The 19670-nt window shown below is 37.6% G+C and overlaps 2 protein-coding genes across 2 annotated transcripts in view; one reads left to right on the top strand and one right to left on the bottom strand.

Moving 5' to 3' along the window:
• The window catches only part of kif19.S (kinesin family member 19 S homeolog), a 95318-nt gene extending 79547 nt beyond the window's left edge, over positions 1-15771 (top strand). The window contains 2 exon segments of the mRNA NM_001085724.1: positions 3772-3913; positions 15265-15771. Coding sequence (NP_001079193.1) covers positions 3772-3913; positions 15265-15428 — 306 coding nt within the window. The 3' untranslated portion in view covers positions 15429-15771.
• A 1859-nt stretch (positions 15772-17630) lies between these two features.
• Positions 17631-19670, bottom strand: part of btbd17.S (BTB (POZ) domain containing 17 S homeolog) — a 45266-nt gene continuing 43226 nt past the window's right edge. Inside the window, exon 3 of the mRNA XM_018237706.2 lies at positions 17631-19390. Within this exon, the coding sequence (XP_018093195.2) occupies positions 18310-19390 (1081 nt within the window). The 3' untranslated portion in view covers positions 17631-18309. The remainder of the gene's footprint in view (positions 19391-19670) is intronic.

Genomic DNA, 19670 nt, shown 5'->3' with positions numbered 1-19670 from the left:
CATCAAGAAGAGCACAAAGGAGGTTCCATCTTAATATTTAAAAAGGGTTTTTTACAGTGAGAGTTTTGAAGCGTGTAATTGACTTCCTGGTGTAATAGCAGATATATTACATAGTTTCAAGAATGGATTGGATGGCTTTTTAGCAAATGGAAAAAACAGGTTTATAAAAACCAGCTATTAGTACACTAGATCCAGGGTCTGGTCCAGTTGCCATCTTGGAGTCAGGAAGCAAATTATCCACCTCTAATGGTTTTGTGACTTTTTCTGGATCAAAAGGTTGATCTTGATGGACACTGCACCTGTCTATGAATGTGTGTCTGCCATCGCTAAATACCGGAGGGTATTCTAAAATTTGAAATACTATCTGGGTCACGGCACCAAAATGTTGCGCGTATTATAGATATATATCCATATTCCATATACTGTGTGGGTTAGATATTCCACAATTTACCACAGCCAAGTAAATGTATAAAACCACTGTGTACTTTTCCATAGTTTGAAACGATTTATTAAGATTGTCCAGCCCAACAATGGGAGAGAGAGCTCTCCACCACTTTCACCTTGGAACAATGGCAGGAAATATGGGAAAATGCCAGGAGAAGTGTTACTTGTGTGAGACAGAAAGAGAGCATTTACAAGGCTATCTTCCATTGGTACTATACCCCAGTGAAATTAAGGAAAATGTACCCAACCACCTCAGCACTGTGCTGGAGGGCTTGTGGACAGGAGGGCTCTCTCTCCCATATAATGTGGTCCTGTCCAAGACTATCTGAATTTTGGAAAGCTGTTAGGGTTCTGGTGACGAAACTCTTTTTTTGTGAAATTCCAATACATGCCTCTAATGCAATACTAGGCCTACCACATGTAGGCATCTCCCCCCCAGAACAGAAACTTCTGAATTTCATATACACTGCGGCCAGACTATCTATTACTTCCAATTGGAAATCTTCTCGTGCCCCAACAATAGGCGAGCCAATTTCACGTATCCGTGATATGAAATTAATGGAAGAAATGACAGCCAAGCATCACGGATCCTTACCTAAACATGACAACGTTTGGTCGAAATGGGTCTATTATGTGTCTCAAACACGTGTGTAGGAAGGGGGGGAATAATGAATGTCTGTTGCTTCATTGACTCCTGCATAAAGCCTTCTGGTCGATCAATGTTTTCTAACCATTTCTGTAACTCTGTAAGTTTATTCTGGCATCCATGTAAACTCCCACTCCCCTTCTTTTTTACCAGCTGAGAACTATGTGACTACGTCATACATGACTTTTCTTTCTGTTATGTCTGTATCGTGTGATTTTATTATGCTTGGAAACTTAAATGCTAAACCAAATAAAATTTAAGTTACAAAAAAAAAAAAAAGATTGTCCAGCCCAGAGAAAGCAAATGATAAAAGGTCTTTCAAAATATGCCCACAGTGCTCTCTCTCTTTCTGTGTAAAAACTATAGTTAGATAGTTAAGTTGGGTTGAAAAAAGACAAAAGTCCATGAAGTTCAGCCCCTCCAAATGAAATCCTGCTCACATACTTACACACACCCACTGAAACTACAGTAAATACACTGTACCAATATCTATATTAATTGTAGATTTTAGTATATAGCCTTGGCTATTACTCTTGTCCAAGAAATCATCCAAGCCCCTTTTTAAAGGCATTAACAGAATCAGCCATCACAACATCATCCAGCAGGGCATTCCACAACCTCACTGCCCTCACTGTGAAGAACCACCTACACTGCTTCAAATAAAAGTTATTTTCCTCCAATCTAAAGGGGTGGCCTCTGGTCCGATGATCCATTTTATGGAAGAATAAATCTCCCCCTAGCTGTCTATAATTCCCTTTAATGTAGTTATAAAGATTCATCATGTCCCCTCACAAGCGTCTTTTCTCCAGAGAGAACAACTCTAATCTTAATAATCTACCCTCATAATTTAAATCTTCCACCCCTTAACCAGATTAATTGCACGTCTCTACACTTTCTCCAGCTCATTAATATCTTTCTTAAGGACCGGAGCCCCAAACTGCACTGCATACTCCAGATGAGGCCTTACCAGTGACCTATAAAGAAGCAACATTATGTTTTTAGTCCTTGAGTTAATGTCCTTCTTTTATGCAAGATAGAACTTTATTTGCTTTAGTAGCTACAGCATGACACTGCCTGGAATTAGACAATACCCCATAGATTAAGGAAACACACTGACACTGACATTGAGGGGCACATTTAGCTCGAGTGAGGGAATAGAAGAAAAAATACTTAGAATTTCGAATGTTTTTTTTTGGCTACTTCGACCATCAAATTGGCTTCTTCGACCTTCGACTACGATTTCGAATGGAACGATTCGAACTAAAAATCGTTCGACCATTCGATAGTCGAAGTACTGTCTCTTTAAAAAAAACTTCGACCAACTACTTTGCCACCTAAAACCTACAGAGGTACAATGTTAGCCTATGGGGAAGGTCCCCATAGGCTTTCTAGCAATTTTCTGATCGAAGGAATTTCATTCGATCAATGGATTAAAATCCTTTGAATCATTTAATCATTCGATCGAACAATTATTCGTTAGCGGTAAATCCTTCGACTACGATATTCAAAGTCGAAGGATTTAACTTCGATAGTCGAATATCGAGGGTTAATTAACCCTCGATATTCGACCATTAGTAAATGTGCCCCTTAGTGTATAACTTTTATTTGTATTATTTCAGCCAAAGTGCATAACCTTGCATTTATCAACATTGAACTTCATTTTCCAGTTTGCTGCCCAGTTTTCCAATTTAGTCAAAGTGTCAGCATTCTGCATGGAACTTATAGTTCTGCAAAATTTAGTATCATCAGCAAAAATAGAAACAGTACTTTCAGTGCCCACCTCTAGGTCATTAATAAACAAGTTGAAAAGCAAGGGACCAAGTACAGACAGACCCCTGCGGTACTTCATTAACAACACTGGTCCAATTAGAAAATGTTCCATTTATCACCACTCTTTGTAATATAATTCTTCAGCCAGTTCTCTATCCAGGTACAAATACTATGTTCCTTGCCAATATTCCTTAATTTAACCATTAAACTTCTGTGTGACACTGTATTAAAAGCTTTAGCAAAGTCTAAGTAGATCATATCCACTGCCATCGCAGAGTCGAGGTTCCTGCTCACCTCCTCATAAAAGACAATTAAATTAGTCTTAGCTATCTAAGTTATACATTGACAAAATTAGGGATGTGTTCTGATTGGCTAATAACAAGTTAATCACGTATCACAATCTTGTAATTTTAGTCAAAGCAGGTAATTTGTTTTGATAGTTTTACCAATAAACATCTGTACATCCAGTAGAAGAAAAATAACTAATTTTGCATTTGACTAGTATCTACTACCTGACTAGGTTGGGTCCAATATTTCACACACACATACCTGTTTACATACTATATACAAAGGCCTCATACATATGCCTACCGAGGGGAGGCATAATACACTGGGCACACTGTGTTGTACACTTTGCACCCAATTTTTAGTCGGTGCCATTCTGCCACAGTGATAAATGAGGGATAAGAGTAGTAGCGTGGAGGCAATAGGCAGATGGGAAAATGAGGCAGATGGGGATGAAGAAAGCCTGATAATCTGATACATAAAAATAAGGGACATGAAAGAGGGGCATACTTTGAAGGAAGAGACACAAATTAATTATAATAAATGAAAATAAACACTACCAACCCTTTTGTGTGTCCCATGGTAAATATAGTTAATATATGTAAATATTTATACTTTTCATACAGCTGGTTCGCCCGAAGAATCATATATCGCGCAATCGAGCTTTGGAAAGCAACTCTGACCACAAGATCCAGTCTAACACTCTCCAAACCAACCGCAAGATTATGCTGCCAATAGCACAGGTCAAACTCCCACAGAACCAGACTAGTAGGTGTAATATTCCACATTTATTTACTGTTTGCTCCTTTATAAACCTCCTGCTTTTATCAGAATTAAAATATGGTATATTATTTAATACACTTAAGGGCAGATTGACTAATGTTCGAATTTTGGAGTTGGGATTTTTTGGTAAAAAAAAAATTCACCAGCTCGAATTTGAATGTGATATTTTTTTTACAGTCAGACCCAAAAGCAAAGGCCTCATGCTTTCATACAGGTCATGGAACTTAGAGGTTACGTCTAACATCCTCATATTTTCCAACAAGGGGTACTTTATTTATTGTAATAAACAAGTTTTAGTGAGTCATGTGACAAAAATTACATCACTAAGCTCCATTTATAATTGATTACATCAATTATATAGTGAATAAAGTACCCCCTCTTGTAAGATATAAGGATATTATAAGTTACCGAGGAGTTTCATGACGATATAAAAACACGAGTCCGAATGTCATGGAATATCCTCATATTTTGCAACAGGGGGTACTTTATTTATTATAATAAAGTTTTAGAAAGTCATGTGACACATATGACATCACTACTCACCATTTATAACTGATGACAACACTACTCATCCGGTTATAATTTACAAGATATTCATGGCTTTTGTGTATTAAGAGGATATAATTTACAAGATATTCATGGCTTTTGTGTATTATATCCTTATAATACACAAAAGCTATGAATATCTTGTAAATGATATCCTTATAAACGGTGAGTTCTGATGTCATCAGTTATAAACGGTGAGTTGTGATGTCATTTCTGTCACATGACTCACTGAAATATTATAAATAAAGTACCCCTAGTTGCAAAATATAAGGATATTAGAAGTTACCTCGGAGTTCCATGACCTGTATAAAAACACTCGGCCTCGAGTTTTTATATGGTCATGAAACTCCTCGGTAACTTATAATATCCTTATATTTTACAATAGGGGGTACTTTATTCACTATAAAAACAGTTCTTAGTGATGTAATGTGTTATAATTTGTGTAAAGTGATGTAATTTATGTCATATGACTCTCAGAAACGTTTCTGCAGGAAACTCACTGTAAAACTAAAATTCCTTCCCCTTACTTGTACTACTATCCAGAGATATATCTTACAACTTATTAAAAAATAGAGATGGTTAACTTTTTTTCCCTTAGGGTGTTATCTTGGATAACAGGGGATAGTCATGAGTGAATATTTTCACCAGGTATTGATTTGCACCAAAACTCTGCATTTCCTCTATCCTGACACATATGATTGCTCCTTTTATTTAGTACCTCACAATTCATATTCTAGAATTTAGTATATTAATATTTCTCACTCCGTTCTTTCTAATCTTACTAATGCCAGTATGAATTCAATTTTAGGGGCAGATCATGCGTCTGTTCACATTTCAAAGTATGTCCCAGGCCAACTCCCAGGCAGGGATTCATGGCAACTGAATGAAACCATGCTAGCTGACCCAAAATTTGTTGCAAAATTGCAGATGCTATTGTTGAATTAACAAATTAGATGAATACATTTCATATGAAAATATTGGCTGCCCATAAAGCCACCTACAGAGGTACCCTTACTAGTATTTGTCTGATCTTGTTAAGGCCCAGCAACAGTTGACATAACATTTACAGTATATCAAAAAGTTGATAAATCTCTTTTGCACAGCTTATTTTATTTGTTTCCTAGCTAGAAAACTCTGTCAAGAACAGCAGATTGTAATTTGGTCAAAAATCAAATAGATGTAGCCCCGTTTCATAAATGTTACACTCCTTTACACGTATTCCTTTTCCCCACTGAAATCACACTTGGATGAAGAGATGTATTTTGCTGATATTTAAGTGCTCAGATTAATTTATGAGGAAAACTATAGCTTTAAACTGAACCTAACCATTACTATAGAGGAAGAAACATTTGGCAATTAAAAAGTAATTCCAGCCCAGGCCCTGATGCTGTTCCTCATTCCTGGTATAAGAAATGCCTTTTACTACACAAGTATTATTGATTCAAATTCTCCCACAGGAGATATTTGCCAATTTCTCTCTCTTACCCAAACTTAAAAAAGACCTGACATGCTCACAATTACTGCCTGTTTTAAATTCTCAGTGTTTATATCTGAATCTGATTTTAGCAGCCCATTTAAACTTTTTCCCCCCGATAGATGCTCCCTAACCATTCATGCGTTGTTCCTAGCAGACAGATCATGAATGCAATTCAAAGGACAATTAAAATTATGATGACAATATTTCCAAAACTCCTTGGTTAATGCTAATGTTAGACATTCATAGGGTTTTTGATTTTCTGTTTTGACCTTATTTATTTTGCATACCACCTAAATATAATATCACTGGACCCTTTTTTGTTCTACAGGTATTATATAGCAATCCAGTAGTTTCTTGGCTATCAATTATCTGTAATCTCCATTGCAAAGGGGACCTGGCAAGGTTGTCTCTTATCATCGTTATTGTTTACTCTCGCTATGGAACCATTTGCTTCAAATCAGCATTAACATTGATATTACAGGTTATTAAATGCTACATACCGTTTACAGATTGAATATTTATTCTTACTAGTTCCCCTAATCTATTTATATTTTAGATTTTGGATTTCAGTCAGTGTCTCCAAGTCCGAAGCTTTACCTAGCAACATTTCAATGAACTCAATTCAATTGAACTTATTAGAACAGGGGTCACCAACCTTTTTGAACCGTGAGCCACATTCAAATGTAAAAAGAGTTGGGGAGCAACACAAACATTAAAAAGTCCCTTTGGGTGCCAAATAAGGGCTGTGATTGGCCATTTCGTAGCCCCTATGTGGATTGGCAACCTACAATGAAGCTCTTTTTGGCAGTACACCTGGTTTTGATACAACCAAAACTTGCCTCCAAGCCTGGAATTCAAAAATAATCACCTGCTTTGAGGCCACTGGGAGCAACATCCAAGGGGTTGGGGAGCAACATGTTACTCACGAGCTACTGGTTGGGGATCACTGTATTAGAATTTAACTTTACCTGTCATTGGAGGACACTCTCAGTAGGTTATTTAGGGGTTAAGGTTACGAGGTGCCACTTTATAAATATTACCAATTACCCCCCTCTCATAAACAAGTTTTATATGTTTTTGGAAGAGTGGTCTATGTACTCCATTTCTTGACTGGGCCGTATTGCTGCAATCCATATGGTCCTTTCCCCTAAATTTTTATGCCTTTGAAGCCCTTCAGATCTTTCCCAATTGCAAAAGAAAATCTGGAATTTTATTTGAAATAATAAATATCATAGAATCAATAAAAAATACCGTATATACTCGAGTATAAACTGAGTTTTTCAGCATCCAAAATGTGCTGAAAAAGTCTACCTCGGCTTATACTTGGGTCAGCGGGCAGTAGCTGAGATTGCAGTCACTTTTAATCATTCCTATACCAACAGTTCACTTGGGGAGAGACTGCAATATCACACAGCGCCCACTGTTGGTTATATGAAAGAATAACAGTGCGCCCTCTGTTGGTTATATGAAAGAATAACAGTGACTGCAATATCACACAGCGCCATCTGTTGGTTATATGAAAGAATAACAGTGACTGCAATATCACACAGTGCCCTCTGTTGGTTATATGAAAGATTAACAGTGACTGCAATATCACACAGCGCCCTCTGTTGGTTATATGAAAGAATAACAGTGACTGCAAAATCACACAGCGCCCTCTGTTGGTTATATGAAGGATTAACAGTGATGGCAATATCACACAGCGCCCTCTGTTGGTTATAGGAAAGATTAACAGTGATGGCAATACCACACAGCACCCTCTGCACATGGTAGTGGGACAGTGGGAGAAATGCACACAGTAATCCCTTTAGCAATTCTCTGTCACCATCAACTTTGCAAAGAAGTCCGGTTGATCGATTTGTCTGCACATGTTTTCCTTTTTTTTTCTTCTTTGGCTACATGGCTAAGCACCTGTATGTTTACTTAAAGTGATTCGGATGCTAAAAAAACTACTCTTCACAATATGAATGCACATTTAGGGGGTTATTTATTTGTTAGAATACCAAAAACTTGAAAAATTCAAGTTTTATTTACTATAAAATCTGAATTTTTTGTGAAAAAAACCCTCAAATTTTTCTAGATTTATTATACTCCGTGGATGGAAAAAAATCTGAATCTGAAAATCCGGCTTTTCAGACCTACCGAGGTTGTATGTAAGTAAATGGGAGAGGTTCCTATCCTTATTCCTATTTAAAGTTTTTGTGGTCTGTGTTAGAAGCACTCACTGTGCATTGGATCAGTTTAACACAATACCGCACAGGCTTGCACATTACACACATTAAATAGGCAACATGGTTACAATCATTGAACCTGGTACCAGCAATGCACATTCCCCTAATCAATACTGGTCAGTGGCCTTTTGCCCTTTTACACGCAATTCAATATATTTTCACATTGCCCCCCTGAACATTGTGGCTAGTTTGTCACACAAAGCATTGTCTCTGCTTCTCTCTGCCTGTGTTTTGTAGGCAGGAGGAGAAATGCTGACCATTCTCTTCTGTAAGTCAGCAAAGCTGCATTGACACATAGCTTTGGCCTAGTTGCATTTTTCAGGATAAATTCACAGGGTGACTGAAAGATAAGGCTAAATAAAAAGCAGTTAACTAGTGCTCCAGACCACAACAGCCACACTGACCCATATTTCCCATGTCTTAAATCTGTTAAATGTAACCAGGATGAATGGAGCTTAATTATTAACAAATTTAAATTCTATCAGATGCAGTACACATTCACATTAAGCCAATTATTGGTCATCAGTAGCAATTTTGCCTCATACATATAAAATGAACATGTATATATGTATTTTCTGTATTGATGGCTAGTATCCATGATGAAGAAAGAAAGAACCTTACTCCAAGTAGAGAATGCACCATTAACAACCACCCTCTGTACCCAATCCTGTAGCCAGTTTCCTATCCATGTGCAAACGTCTTCATTAAGCCCAATAGACCTTAGTTTAGAAAGCAGTCGTTTGTGGGGCACAGTGCTGCTCAAAATGCCATTTACTATGACAGAATTTTGAATGTGATCCCTTAACAAGCCTTCAAATAATTTGCCCACCACAGATGTCAAATTTACTGGCCTATAATTGCCAGACTGAGACCGTAATTCACGGAAAACTCATGAAAATCTGAGCTTTGCCGCAAAGCAAATTTTCAAGAAAATTTAATAATAAATAAGCTTTAAAAACCCGAGCGGGTTAGGTCGGAGTTTGTAGCAGCCAATATTGAGATCAATTCGGACCTTGATCAATAATCCCCTTAGTCTCTGCCGCAATACACTGTAATATACTTAGACTTTGCTATAACATTCGATACAGTACCACAGTTATGCACTTTGGTATAAGTAATATAAATGCAATTTATACACTAAGAGGTGGTGTGTTGGGAGGAATCCTTCATTTAAAAGTATCTGGGGATTTTTGTAGATAACAAGTCTAATGTCTTATTCCAGGCAGTGTCATTATGTGGCTGCTAAAGCAAATAAAGTTATGCCTGGCATAAAAAAGAGCATTACATCAAAGGATGAAAAATAATTTTGCCCCTCTATAGGTCCCTGGTAAAGCCTCACCTGGAGTATGCAGTTCAGTTTTGTTCTCCAGTGCTTAAAGGAACAGTAACATCAAAAAATGAAAGTGTTTTAAAGTAATACAAATATAATGCAGTGTTGCCCTGCACTGGTACAACTGTTGTGTTTGCTTCAGAAACACTACTATTGTTATATAAATAAGATGCTGTATAGAAATGTGGTATGCTATTCAAAGGGGAAAAGGTTCATGTTACACAGAAGATAAGCTCTGTAGAACAGATCTGTTATCCACTATTTAACCTGTGCCATATAGCCTTTTTTCAATTTCTGCCATTGCTACACAGCAGCTTGTTTATATGAACCATAGTAGTGTTTCTGAAGCAAACAGGTCAGTTTTACCAGTGCAGGGCCACACTACTTGATATGTTTATTACTTTAAAATACTTAAATATTAAAAGTTACTGTTCCTTTAAGAAGATTTAAATTATGAGGGTAGACTATCAAGGTTGGGGTTGTTTTTTCCAGGAAAAAATGCTTGTCTGTTGGACTCAGGGACCATAGGGTATAGCATATAGAGAACCGTGCAAAACTTCCCCTAAAAGCAGGCTCTCCTTAGATGGTGGCTGCATCACTCCCACCTCTCCAAGGGCCAGCCACTGTTAGACCCACAATGGTAATATTCAAAGTACGCAACTGGCCTTGTCGAGTGTCCTTCTCCAAGCCAGTGTACCTGAACATGGACAATCCTTGGACCCTGCCTCTCCTGGCAATTCTCTCTCAATGTCGACTGTGGTTCTCCAAGCTGTTGACCCTGAGCATGGACAATCCTTGGACTTTGCCACTAATTCGGTACATTCTCTCTGAATTAGGATGGGCCCATTGCCCATCCTAATCCAGTGATGCTCAATTTAATGCAGGGCTCTTGCATCCCTAAAATCTAGGGGGGGTGATGGAAGCACTCTTAAGGCTAATACAAAATATATTTAAGTATAATGGAAGTGCTACTTACAATGCACTTCCCTGGGCCCCTGTCTCATAATTAATTCAATATAAATGCAAATGCATATGTTTACAAAACAGGGGTTTTTAGTTACAAAGTTATGATCATAAAGTTGAAAAGCCACCATACCACGTCAAGGTAAACCCCATATGGCGGTCCCTAACTTACTTAACTCAGGTCACAATATAAAAAGATACTTCTCTGCATAATAGCATTACCTGTACACAATGTGTGTTGTGCATTGGTTTCAATCTGAAGGCTGAATCCTCCCCCGCCAACAAGGGCTTTTAAGAGAGAGAGATTGCTCAAACCAACGCCCATATTTAAAAGCATAGGACCGCTATTAGTATAAAGGGGTGGGTATGGGGTGCTATTAAAAAACCACACTGAGCTGAGCCACAGCTTCAGACGAACATACAAAAATCTAGGGGGGGGTGGTGGAAGCACTCTTAAGGCTAATACAAAATATATTTAAGTATAATTGAAGTGCTACTTACAATGCACTTCCCTGGGCCCCTGTTTCATAAGTAATTCAATATAAATGCAAATGCATATGTTTACAAAACAGGGGTTTTTAGTTACAAAGTTATGATCATAAAGTTGAAAAGCCACCATACCACGTCAAGGTAAACCCCATATGGCGGTCCCTAACTTACTTAACTCAGGTCACAATATAAAAAGATACTTCTCTGCATAATAGCATTACCTGTACACAATGTGCTCTTGCATCCCTAGTTCTCAAACGCACTGATTTTTCATTGTGAGTTACATAGTTACATAGTTAAATCGGGTTGAAAAAAGACAAAGTCCATCAAGTTCAACCCCTCCAAATGAAAACCCAGCATACACACACCTCTCCATACTTTTGCATAAATTATATATACCCATGCCTATACTAACTATAGAGTTTAGTATCACAATAGCCTTTGATATTATGTCTGTCCAAAAAATCATCCAAGCCATTCTTAAAGGCATTAACTGAATCAGCCATCACAACATCACCCGGCAGTGCATTCCACAACCTCACTGTCCTGACTGTGAAGAACCCCCTACGTTGCTTCAAATTAAATTTATTTTTATCTAGTCTGAAGGGGTGGCCTCTGGTACGGTGATCCACTTTATGGGTAAATAGGTCCCCTGCTATTTGTCTATAATGTCTTCTAATGTACTTGTAAAGTGTAAACTTTTTTCCAGAGAAAACAACCTTGACAGTCTCCCCTCATAATTTATCTTTATTTAGTCTTCCATCCCTCTAACTAGTTTAGTTGCACGTCTCTGCACTCTTTCCAGCTCATTTATATCCCTCTTAAGGACTGGAGTCCAAAACTGCACTGCATTCTCCAGATGAGGCCTTACCAGGGGCCTATAAAGAAGCATAATTATGTTTTCATCCCTTGGATTAATGCCTTTTTTTATGCAAGACAGAACTTTATTTGCTTTAGTAGCCACAGAATGACACTGCCCAGAACTAGACAACTTGTTATCTACAAAAAACCCTCGATCCTTCTCATTTGAGGAAACTCCCAACACACTGCAATTGAGTGTACAACTTGCATTTATACATGTTATGATCACTATTCCCTAAATGCTCGCTGACACAAATGGTAGAAATGAGTTCAGATTTATTAGTTATGACAAGGTCCAAAAGAGGGTTATTCCTAGGAGATTCTTGAACGAGCTGGAATAAAAAGTTGTCATTCAGCATATTTACAAACCTACTAGCTTTTTCTGTCTTGGCAACCCCATTACCCCAGTCAAAGTCTGGATAATTGAAGTCACCCATAGCAACAACTTGACCCAGCTGTGAAGCCGCTTGTATCTGCAAGAGTAGCTGGGCTTCATACTCGTCACTTATACAAGGTGGTTTATAGCATACACCAATGATAATTCTCTTTGTAACCTTTTGCCCAGTCAAAATCTCTACCCAGAGGGATTCCACTCGCTCACCAGTGCCAGCAATTTCTTTAGTGCATGACTTTAATTCAGGCTTTACATACAAACACACTCCCTCTGTCCCTCCTAAAAAGGGTGTAACCATTTAAATTCACAGTCCAGTCACATGTTTCATCCCACCAGGTCTCAGTGATACCAATTATATCATAATTTATGTTATGTGCACCATGATTGAAGCCAGGAAACCTGAGCAGTATGAGCTGTAATCAGCATGGCTTTATAAATGTTACTGTAAGTAACGTTAGATAAACTTGATTGTTTTTTATGATGAGGTTAGTAAGTAACAGTGGGGTAGCTGTAGATGTGGTCTATTTGGATTTTGCCAAAGTGTTTGATACAGTGCCCCACAACAACTGCTTTCTAAGCTAAGGTCTATTGATCTTAGAAATGTTACATCAATAGAAAATGCCTATATAGTATTTGGTACAGAACATGGCTGTTAATGGTACATTCTCTACAGTAAAGTTTTTATTGTGGTCCCACAGGGTTCTGTATTGGGTAAACTTTTTTTTCAACTTGTTCATTAATGACTATGGGGAGGGTATTGTAATTAATGTATCAGTGTCTGCAGATAACATATAATTATACATCCCAATGAATCCCATCGAGGATTGGGTGGATATGGCATCCTTGCAGCAGAATCTTGACAATTTGGCTGGTTTGACAATCTGGGTGGCTAAGTGCCAGATGAGATTTAATGTGGATTAGCGATGGGAAAATCTGACTCTTTTGACTGAAAATTCGCAAAACAGTAAAAATATGCTCATACGGGTTATCATAAAAAAGGATGAAGGGCCCCCTGTTGGCAAACATTTTGCTTTATGCTCCCTGAATGGTGTCCAGTACCTGAAGGTTATTGAACAGGTTAAGATTACCCTCAGAGGAGGCGACCTGGTACGTTCTCTAAAACTAAGGGAGGCTTTCTGGATCCTAAAACTAGAAACTAGGGTACCAAATGGACTAAATACAAGACATGACAATGCCTACCTTTACAGTGTGGTGTTTGTTTCTGATAATTCTCACATGAAGATAGAAGAGAAGATTACACTGATAATATAGTGTTAGAATTGATAACATTGATTATTAGTCCAGTAGTCCAGATTAGGAAATGTTGGGAGCCAACTATTAACCATGTATTAGTCTTTGATATACTATGGAATATGATGTATTGAATAGGGTATTTTTTTTCCTCATGAAACATGTGGTTTATTAGTGAATCCTCCTATCTTATAAGTTATGTGCAAGCAATTTAAGCATATGGAGTTCCTTTTGATTATATATGTTTTAACTACATTGTAGTTTTAGCCTTGAAGGACATGTAAGGCATTTTTTTTGGTTTTGGTATGCCTGCATAGGGAGAGTGCCATCCAGCCGATTTTTTTTTTAAAACTTCTCTGAATTAGTCTGCACTATAGGCCAATTCATGCACATTGTTTTAAGTTCTATTATTCTCCATTCATTGTTAATAAAAATTGAAGCCATCTGGATTTCTGGTAGTATCGTGTCTCCTGGTGGGAAATGCTATACTCCTTGATCCCTGTGTCCAACAGACTAATGAAGAGACAATTATTTAAAGGAGAAGGAAAGGTTAAAACTAAGTAAGCCTTATCAGAAATGTCCACTTAAATATACCAGTAAATCCTCAAAGTAGTGCTGCTCTGTCAAAAGAAACTCTGCATTTCTTTCCTTCTATTGTGTACACATGGGCTTCTGTATCAGACTTCCTGTCGTCTCCTTGTCCCGGGAATGAACATGCTCAGTTTCCTCTTCCCCCACCCCCTTCTCTGCTGTAATCTGAGCCCAGAGCTGTAAGTGAGCAGGGAGAGGCTCAGGTAGGAAGTGATGTCACACCAAGCAAATACTGCAGCTGCTATCCTAAAAAAACAGAGAGCTTCTAGACTCTAGAGCTTTTTACTCAGGCATGGTAAAACATTCTACAGAATAAATATAACATTCTAGCTTGCACTATTATAGCTAATCTATTGGCAATAAAATGCCTCCGTCTTTCCTTCTCCTTTAATGCAGAGTATCACAAAATCCTGGGAGTACAGAATTCTTGGCAAATTAGATACAAAATGGAGACATGAAGGTCTTTAAGAAAGTTAGATTTTTTTATGACCCAGTCCACAAGCTTAGTGGTTTTCTAATATGATAAGCCTTGTTTCTAAACAGGATATAGAACAGGTTTAGGAATTTAATCAAAATATTTTTATGATCATGGTCTGCAAAAATTAGTAAGATTCATAGGACATTAACTTACTAACAAAGCTGCTCAGTTTGACAAATAAGCAGTTTGCTTTATTAGCCATGTGTGCATTATATAATGAATGAATAATTATAAAATGAAAGCACTTATCTGATACATACATACATACATACATGCATACCGAGTTGGCAACTTAATGGCCTGTGTATGATGACATCCAACAGGCCCACCTGTCCTGGAAATTGGCCAGATATCAATGGGACAGGGTCAATTTTCCTACCGGATTGAGTACTGAATATGTGCGTTTAGACGGTCTTTATACCGATTGCCTGCATACTGGTGTCCCAATAGCCTGTATACTGGCAGTTATGATCTGATTATTAGCCAAAGGGCCAAATGATCGGATCAGTTGATTTTGCCCAGCTGATATTACCCATGCCAAATGAGTGGAAAAGTCTACTCATTTGGCAACCTCGACAAACAAACATATTTTTACGTGTCACAAGTTTACAAGTTTATATTCAGGGAGTCCATCAGAATAAATAGATTTTACCTGTTGCAATAAAGGAATTAAGATGACTACATGGTATAGATAACAACATTTGTATCTTTGTGTTTGTGTACAGCAACTGTGTTTAAAATGGCAGAGCAGCAAGAAGGAAAACACCAGACCAACCAGCCTGGAAGTGTCAAGAAGCTAATATCTACCAATCAACCACCACGTTTCAACTATATAAATGCAAACGCAAGTGGTATTTATGTGAAGGATGTCCGTGTGCGTAAATATTAAAAGCTCTTGTGAACCTGGTAAAGACATTTCCTATGCACAAGGATTCGTGACTGGCATTGGGCAATGTGAAATAAACTGGATATTCATGGGGTCGTATTTTTTAGTCCATAAGGGGTAATAAACTCTAACTTTTACATACAAATAATATATATACTTTTTAAACATGGTATTGTTGCTGCTTTTGTTGTTAGTATTTACAGTCTTCAAATGAATTTGTTGGTTCAGTTTGCAAATACTTGCAGCATTGTCAGTGTATTCATATTAGGGTATCAAATGGTAATAATTATTTACCTTGTATTCTGAGTGGCTGCTTTAAAAGTATTGGCGAAATTAAAAAAAAAAACAAAAGGATTCACCATCAGTATATCAAGAAAGTAGCCTTCTAAGTAACTCGACAATTTCTTTTATTATTGATATTTATTATATGTGATTCTGTTCTGTCACCCTCCAAACCGGCATTTAAATTGTTTCCTAGTTGCTAGGGTTTGTAAAATGTATCTTTCATTATTCTTTGTTTATGAATAATGTTATTGTTATCACTCTGTGGTTGGTTATATGATTCAAAATTATTGAATTAAAGGATATACAGTATATCTGCATTATTGAATTAGAGGATATACAGTATATCTGCAGTTACTTAGACCTCTACTTTCTAAAATTTACCTTAAGGTTACCTTGAGTTCATTTGAGGTATTTTGGACCTGAAATATCTATGGCATGTACTGCCTCACTGTCAGTTCTGAAATGCCTGAAACGCCTTTGTGCGCTTTTTATAAGGTGATTTCATAGAGAATGTTGTAACTCTTGGTCAAATGCCACAAATTGCCCTATTTGCCATTACACTCAGAAGTTCCTTTTTAGCCTACTATCCTAAGTAGAGTGTCTGTCTATGCTGAGGACTAGTGTACTGTGTGTGGGTAAGGCCAAACACAGGCAGAGTGAACAAGAACAGTTTCTACAGCATTTTGGTGTCCATTCCATCATGCCGCTTTGTTGTAAATTCTGAAATAACCATATGCACTATAGAAATTCAGCTCTTAAATTTACCAGTGGCGGCTGAACTTGTGCATAAATATTATAACTATGCAGTATCGTTTTCTTTTATGTAAAGGAGGTAGGTCTTGGTCATTATATTATCTTTATTAAATTTTCCAAAAAACATAGCAGATTTCAAGTCCTCTCTAATCCTTTTTTAGATTAGATCCACATTTCAGAATAGAGTTGTTACCCTTGATAGTGAGAACCTACCTGTTGTGTTCAGCCTTTCAGTGTTCTTAATATGCTATGAAGGCTACAGAAACAGGCAGCAAATTATCAGCACATTTCTGTAAGTTTATTCAGCCAGGAAATCTTGTATTCACCTGCTGGAAGTATTGTGCAGTTTTATCATAACCTTTGTGTGTCAGCTTTATATTTTTATGATGAATATAGATAGAGGTGGAGACCTCCTAATAAGGGCTGTAGATGTCTACTGGAGGTCACATGGCTAAAACGTTGATAAACTCTGTTTTGGCCAACTTGTTTGGACCCTATCTATGTTGCGTAATTACATCATTCTATGGGATCTCTTGATAGCTACAAGAGCAGACTCCTATGACTAGAAGTTATAAACTTTATTGTGTAATGGTTTTCAGGCCATATTTCTCTACATGCATGGATCTGAAAAAACACATAATGGATAGCAGAGGAGAGAGTACTGTCCCATAAATCCAGCCTTGCAAGAAGCAACCAAATGTGAAAAAGTGTATAACTGGCCCTTGGCATGGAAAATTATTGAAAATACTGATCTAAGTGATTGGCTCAAACAATTAACCATGACTTTCCATTTAGTTGTGACTCCCCAATTAGTGTATTTGCGGATATGTATGTAGTTAATTCACCCCTGACAGTCGGGCAGGTGTATACAACAGATATTTAAGTTGCTATTTTCTCAAAAAGTTTAGGGAATCCCTTTGTTTAGGTGCAATCTGCATTCCAGTGCTTATGCCTTAGTAACTGGCCTAATATTCCAGTACTTAATATTTAAGATTGGTAAATTTGCATTTAGTGACAGAATTCAACTAGTATAGAAAAAGACAAATAAGCATAGCTATACAAAGTTCTTTGTTTCAAAAAGTTTATGAATCACAATTTCAGACTACATTAGACCCCTTCAAAGGAAGTTAATGAAAGAAAACACTTTTACAGCCTCTTAGAGGCAGGTAGAGGGAAAATGGTTTATTTACCAGACTTCTGCATCATGGGTACAGCTCTGTGCCTTCATCTGACTTTGTATTCTTTGTACTGGTTTTCCTGTCTTCTGTCTTTTCATATAAATAAATTGTGATAAAATGATCCTGCCTGATATTTTTGGATGGGATTTAAAACAAATGACTCTGTATGGCATAGTACACAGGTAAGTGCAGACAGTGTCCTGTACATCATATGTCCCTTAGTATCATCAAGGTAAAGGATAGCATTTCTTGGTAAAGCCAGAGAGGATGATTGGCTCAGTACTACTTAATACATCAGATAATCTGCTGGAGATGATTGCTGAGCCTAGTTAATTTTTTGCTTCTTAAAGTGATACTGACACTAAAAAGCTATTCTTCAAAATATTAATGTACATTTAACAAATAGTGGGGCCCCCTCATAGTGGAACATAGGCAATGAAAAAGCATTGGAAAAATTTTAATGGCAAAATTTTAATAGCATGTTAAGACAATGTTATGATAGATTTTAAAAAAAAGTTTGATTTCTGGTGTCAGTATCTCTTTAAGTATCACATATGTATTCTCTAGGTGGTCAGATTAGCATGAAAGTGATTATTCCAAACACATTGGGTTTTTGCCAGTGGCCTGGGTCTCATAATTAGAATGTACTAGCTATCTTTTTTCCCATTTCACTTTGCTTTAATCAAAGAGTGGTAAATAGGCTTTATGATAATGTGGAGGTGCAGAGAGTTGTCAATCAGATATTCCGAGGTTCTTTTCTGCAAGTCAGCATTTAGCAAAAAGTCAAAGACTTCATCTGTGCTCTGATGGACATTGTAGACATGTTTTATAAACACCTTGCCCTGTTGTCTTTTAACTCCAACCAGCACAGTCTTCTGGAATGTAACTCCTGCAAAATCCATTCCACTCATTGCTGACGTCATAACCAAACGAGGCTTCCCTTCCTCTAAGCGGTTTGATTGAGAGCTGCTTGATACTGACTCAGAGTAGACAGGTCGAAGGCTGACTGGAATCCAGCGGGGAGAGAATAGGGCATTCCATGTAATTTTCTTGCTGGTATCATGGTTGCTTGGACCGAGTTGAGTTTGAAACGTTAGACTTCTGTCATCTCTGGCTGGGTTGTTAATTATCCACTGAGAACCCCAAGAAGGGGAGAGATAGTTGCGGGGGACAAACATGCTGCAGTTGACTTCAAAATACTTTGCAAAGTGCAGTGGGGAGGCAGAGTGAAACTGAAAAGCCTGGAACATGAGGTCTTGAACTGAATTGTGGTAGGAGGCCAGAACAACTGATTTTTTTTGAATCTGGAAGAGCTGGCTTGGTGTGATCATTGGATACCTGATAGCCCGAAGGACCTTTTCAATTACAGGCACATCTGGGTTTTTCTTGCTAACCCATTCCTCTACAGCATTAAACAGCTCTAGCTCACTCTGCAAAACCAAATCAGAGCGCTGGAGAAGGGATACCATCAAGTTGTCACTCACTGTCACCCACTCATTGCTGCTCATAACAGTAGAAAGATTCCATGCCAGAAACTTCAGACAGCTTTCCTGTAGTGTTATGTCACCCATCCTCAGAGCATAATGGTACCAGCTCACAACATGGCCTTGAGATGACTCACTGGCAAAGTGAGTTTTCATGTATTCAGTTATCCCTCTTTGTAGAGCTGTTACATGGTACTTGCTGGCCAAACGATGCAGTGGGATTGCCTGATTCAAATTCACTGAAATCTCTCCACAATAGAAATACCTATACAAAAAAATTATTGATATATAAAACAGAGACAATTCTTTGTTTCCCTAAGGGGGAAGGACACAGAGCTGAATTATTAAGGTTAATTTGTTTAAGGGGTTGCACTGTGACTAGGGAAAACAAATTCAAAGTCATGTGTAAAACAAAATATTGTTCATCAACATTTATTATAGTTTTTGTAGCCCAAATCATCTGGTTATGTGCTAAATCATTATTATAAAATTCAACAAATACAGAACAAAATACCATACATTGTTGTATGTACCCACCTATCTAT

This window comes from Xenopus laevis, chromosome 9_10S (assembly GCF_017654675.1).
Source record: "Xenopus laevis strain J_2021 chromosome 9_10S, Xenopus_laevis_v10.1, whole genome shotgun sequence".
NCBI lineage: Eukaryota > Metazoa > Chordata > Amphibia > Anura > Pipidae > Xenopus > Xenopus laevis.
The sequence above is the reverse complement of the archived record's forward strand: the minus strand, read 5'-3'. Positions and strand labels throughout refer to the sequence as shown.